The sequence below is a fragment of the Carlito syrichta genome, unplaced genomic scaffold, assembly GCF_000164805.1.
Source record: "Carlito syrichta isolate Samal-C Ts95f unplaced genomic scaffold, Tarsius_syrichta-2.0.1 Scaffold130369, whole genome shotgun sequence".
In the NCBI taxonomy this organism is placed as follows: domain Eukaryota; kingdom Metazoa; phylum Chordata; class Mammalia; order Primates; family Tarsiidae; genus Carlito; species Carlito syrichta.
The window spans coordinates 342,065-347,115 of NW_007074465.1; the positions used below are offsets into that span (position 1 = coordinate 342,065).

Here is a 5,051-nt window from a genome sequence, read left to right on the forward strand (position 1 = left end):
ACAGGCTGAGCCACCGAGCCCAGCTCGCTCCTCCTTTCAACAGAAACTAAACCAAGGTCTTTATCTGACTGTGGTGGGGGCAGGGGCCAGGCCACCAGGCACCTGTCCCTGTCCCCCCAGGGCCTGAGGCTGACACACAGCACCAGACACTGAAGACTGGAAAAGAAACAGACGCACAAAAACCAGCATGTGTGAAGAACCACCATGAGAGGCAGAGCCCATGCTTGTGGAAAAGCCAGGCGTGCAGGCACAGCCAGCGGGACCTTGGGGCCAGAAGAGCCAAGGGGCTGAGTGGCCAGCAGGGCCAGGGACCGAGGGGCTGCAGGGCCAGGGGCTGAGGGCCAGGGACTAAGGGCCAGGGACTAAAGGACTTCAGTGCCTGTAACAGGGATGGGACCAGGCAGCCAGCCCCCCCACACCCCTCCTTCAGAAGGTACAGGACTCCAGGTAGACAAACAGAACTGAGTTCCCATCTGAGAAAGATTGTGGCCAGAAGACGGGACACTCCAGAAACAGAGACCACCCACAGAGGACAGCAACTGGCCACAGCAGACGGGGGATGATAAATGCTCGGGGAAACCCCACCCAGAATTCTCTCCCGGGCAAAGTTATCACTTAGGAATGAAGTAAGCCAGCCCAAACTGGGGAAGCCCATCAAAAATAGGCTTCCAAAAAAAAAAAACCACATTAAGTGGAAGGAAAACGGAGCCTGTAGGGAGGACAGAAATACAAGAGATGGGAAGCAAAGGCTCTGACTGGATAAAGCAGGCAGGAGGCGGTCCGATATTTGGAGTGGAAAAGCAAAACACAACGACATGTTACAGGCCCCAGGTGGGAAAGGACAGTCCCATGCCACTCAGGGAACAGACACTGTACAGCTATCTATCAAGTGGGCATGTTAAAATATTAAGGACAGCCTCTAAGAGAATACTGACAAATGTATAATTTCCAATCCAAACTTCGAGGGAAAAGGAAGGAAGATTCTTCAACCAATTGAAAAGAAGGCAGGGAAGGAGAAAAACAAAGGTGAGGGGAGGAAAAAAAAAGGGAAAACAGAAAGCAAAAAAGAAAGGAAAAATAAGTCCATAATCACTCAAAGTAGATGGACTAAATTCAAAAGGCTAGAATGAGAATGACAGAGAAAATAATAAAATACAGTTCTATTTATGAAACAGAAACATACCAAAATATAAGGACAAGAAAAGTTGAAAGTAAGAAAAAGATGCACCAGGCAAATATTAGCTGAAAAATAAGTAGCGTACTTACATCAGTTGATACAGATTGTGTGGCAAAAGGCATTCTACAGAAAAAGAGGGTCACCATCCAAGAATAAGAAAAAACTGAAATTTTCCAGGGAGCATTCCAAACCTGCATGTAACTAAACACAGGGCTCCGAAAATCTATGCTGGAAAGCCACAGAATTATCAAGAGAAATCAGTGACGCGATGCTCAGACTGGGGCATTCACCAGCTCTTTCACTAATAGAATAAGCAGGCTCCAAATAAAAGATTCGAAGGGGCACAAAAGTCTTCAACATAGTCAACGACAGAGAACAACGGCATACTCTATGCTCAGGCCAGGGCACTTCAAGAGTGGACGGGGACGCAGAAGGCTCAAGAATTCCTCGGGACAGCGGTATCGGCCAGGACACTGTGACATCACACTCTGACCCCCACACATGAAAGAACAATGGCACCTTTCAGGATAAGGTAAGTGGCCACCAAGGATACTAACAGGCAAACTGAGAGACCTAGTCTGCAGCCGAGGCTCACGCCCACAAGTACAGGCCACCCAGCTGCATCTTAGTCGTCCTGGAATAGGGCTGTGATTCAGTCCAGCCCCACCCCCAATAACACCAGAAGGAAAAGGAAAGCTTTTCTTACTGAATAGGACTTTAGGATCCGAGCAGGAAACATCACTTCATCCAAAATGCTGGTGCTGTCAGAGATGGAACCCTGAGGAGACAGAACGCTGTCCTGCTGCAGTGTGTGGGACACGGTGGCCTGCCCGTGTGAAATGCTGCCAGTAGGTCTTCAGGCTCAAGGAAATGTTCACACACAGGCACTGTTCCTGTGTGTGAAAACGTGTTCCCCGCCATCCAGGCTGACAGGGCATCTTTAGCAGTCGTGGCCTCTCCCTGGGATGCCACGGGGTGGGGCACTGAGGGGATCAGCTGAGGGAGAGGGGCAGTATGTTGCCTCTGTCTCCATAGGTTCCAACGCCCACCTGCCCCTGGCTCCCATGGCCATGGCCTGGGTTTCCAAGATGCAGGAGACCTGGGGCTGCATGGGGACGCCCTCCTGCAGTCCCGGCCATCCTCAGAGAGCGAAACCAGGTCCTTGCCCCTCTGTGGGTGCAGGACCCACTCGCCCCGGTGCCACCTCCACATGCTCCACCCCACTGAGTCAGAAGCTGCTCCCACCTTCTTCTTCTTGCAGTAGTCCTCGCTGGACCGCGCAGAGATGATCACGGTGGCTGCCATGAGCAGCTCCAGCAAGAGGAGCAGGATGAGGTTGAAGTTGATCTGCCGGGAGAACATGCTTCAGGGCCCGCCCATCCCGCGAGCCCTTCGGCGTCCATGGGGAATCTCGCAGGCGGGCCTGCTCGGGGCTCTAGAGCTGGGTTGGCCCACTTTTCCAGCAAAGGCCAGGTGTCAGGTGTGGAGGGCCACACACCGTCTCTGTCTCACCTGAGTCTTTTGGGGACTTTGGGCTTTGAAAACCATTCTTAGCTCAAAGGCTGTACAAAAACAGTTGTGGGCCGGATTTGGCCCCTGGGATGTGGTCCACAGACCCTGACCTAAACCCTCCTTGTTCCCACAGAGGCCTGTACACAGGTGTTTACGGCAGCTCAATGCATAATCGCCAGAGACTGACCACAAGAGGTTTTTGGAGCCTGACTGTGCTGACAGTTACAAGAATCTACACATGCTGACATTCATGGAACCACACGTTTAACAAGTACACTTATCTGTGTGCTAGTATTAAAAAGAAAGAATGTAGAGCCATACAAAAGTCTTAGGATACAACAGAACCACAGGAAGAAATCAATAAACCAGCAATTATGGTGAAGAATTTAACACTCCTACTCAGAAGTGAACAGGGCGAAAAACAAAAACACAAGACGAAAGCTAAAATTTGGGAAAACGCCACATGAGCCGTGCCTTGTACTCTGTGTTCCCAGGCCCAGACCTCAGCCCTGCTGGCCCTGGAGAGACAGCCCCTCCTGGCCGCAGTTCCTCGGTGAAGGCCAGCGCCCACCCCCCCTGCTCTCTGGGCTTCTGCTCCCTGACTGTCCCTGCCCATGTCACCTGGGACCAGGCCCTAGGACTGCCCTGCACAGGCTTCCAGAGGTGCCCACATGGCCTCTGAGCCTCGCCCTGGAACCCCAGTAAAGGCTCTGCCCACGGCCCTGTTGAGCCCTCTGCCTGGAGTGGCATGGTGCCTCCTAGCAGCTTGCATGGTGGGGCTCCTTCTTGTGGGGCCTGAGGCACTCACCGCCTTCTCCATGGTGGTCATCCCGACCTGTGGCCTCACCACACCCAACAGTAGCAAAACCTCCATTTGAGACACATGCCATTAGCAAGTCTGATCTACAGAACTCTCTGTGCAAAATGAAACAGCGAATGTCTGTTCTTTTATAGCTTTTGTGGAACATTAACCGAACTGACCACCTCTTAGGCCACAAACAAGCCTTGGTAAATTCCAAAGAATCAGTACCCTATAGATTGTGTATTCTGATCATAGTGTAATCATATTAGAAATCAATAATAAATGAATGATTCTGAAAATAACCCCACGTCTGTTTCATCAGGTCCCTGGTGGAGAACCAAAGGAACGGCTGGAGGAGCATGTGTGAGAGGTGATGCCCAGCATGTGCCTGGGATGAAAAGGGGCCTCGGGACAGGATCGTGGGGCAGCTCCCAGGGCCAGAGGAAGGGCACGTCAAGGTCCAGCAAGCTGTGGCTATGGGCAGATGGCCTGCCCAGGGAGGAGGCGGTGGTCTTGCTGGATGGCAGTGGCCATCCCAGTGGGGGGCAGGGAAGCCATTCCCCAGCTCGCCAATGTCCTGTCTTTACCCCGTGTGGCCGTGGAGGCCAGCCGGCAAGGGTGCTGGCGGATGGCCCACCTCTAGGTACAGGCAGGGAGCAGCAAGTGGAAGGCGGGCCTGGAGGGGCAAGAAGGGACATTTCCAAACACTTAGAACTAAGTGACAAGGAAATGCCACATGTCAAGAGCTCCAGAGCTAAGCCAGCACTGAAAGGAGGCACGCGTCCAGAAACACCAACAGGGATGGAGACAGGGAGGCTCAGTGCTCTCCTCACAGTTGCAAAACGAGTAAACAGTAACCCAAAGACACAGGAAGGAAAGAGACAGCAGAAACCAAGAAGGCAACAAAAGCAAAGTGGCTCACTGAAAAGATGAATACGATAGACATGATAAAGACACAACCAATATTGTGAATGAAAAGAGAAATAACTATAGATGGTAAAAACTAAAAACAGTGAGGAATGCTGTGAACAACAATATGCCAGCCAATGTGAATGATATGGTTACATTTTTTTTTTTTTTTTGAGTAGGAATCTCACTCCGTCACCCAGGCTGGAGTGCAGTGGCACACTCACAGCCACCCCATCGTCAACCTGCTGGGCTCCGATGATCCTTCCACCTCAGCCTTCCAAGTAGCTGGAACTACAGGCATACACTATCACGCCCAGCTAATTTTTATTTATTTTAGTAATGAGGGCTCACCAAGTTGCCCAGGCTGGTTTTGAACCTGCGGGGCTCAGGCAATCCACTTAACTCACCCTCTCAAAGTGCTGGGATGACAGGCTGAGCACCAAGCACTGCCAGTTACATTTTTTATAAAAACATAAAAGGCAAAATTTGACACAATAGGAAATTTTAGTAATAATGAAAGCCCACTCCCTCACCAAAACCCCTAGATGAAGATAATTTTGCAGATGAGTTCTGTCAAACTTCCCAGAAACAGCCAATTCTTTTTTTTTTTTGAGTTGGAGTCTCACTCTGTCGCCCAGACTGGAGTGCAGT

General features: G+C 51.1%; 1 protein-coding gene across 3 annotated transcripts in view; it reads right to left on the reverse strand.

Moving 5' to 3' along the window:
- The window catches only part of MLC1 (megalencephalic leukoencephalopathy with subcortical cysts 1), a 24,553-nt gene that overhangs the window by 12,611 nt on the left and 6,891 nt on the right, over positions 1 to 5,051 (reverse strand). For all 3 annotated transcript variants that reach the window (XM_008048949.2, XM_008048948.2, XM_008048947.2), the window contains exons 5-6: positions 2,423 to 2,524; positions 1,884 to 1,955 (exon numbers count right to left, since the gene is read on the reverse strand). In XM_008048949.2, coding sequence (XP_008047140.1) covers positions 1,884 to 1,955; positions 2,423 to 2,524 — 174 coding nt within the window. The remainder of the gene's footprint in view (positions 1 to 1,883; positions 1,956 to 2,422; positions 2,525 to 5,051) is intronic.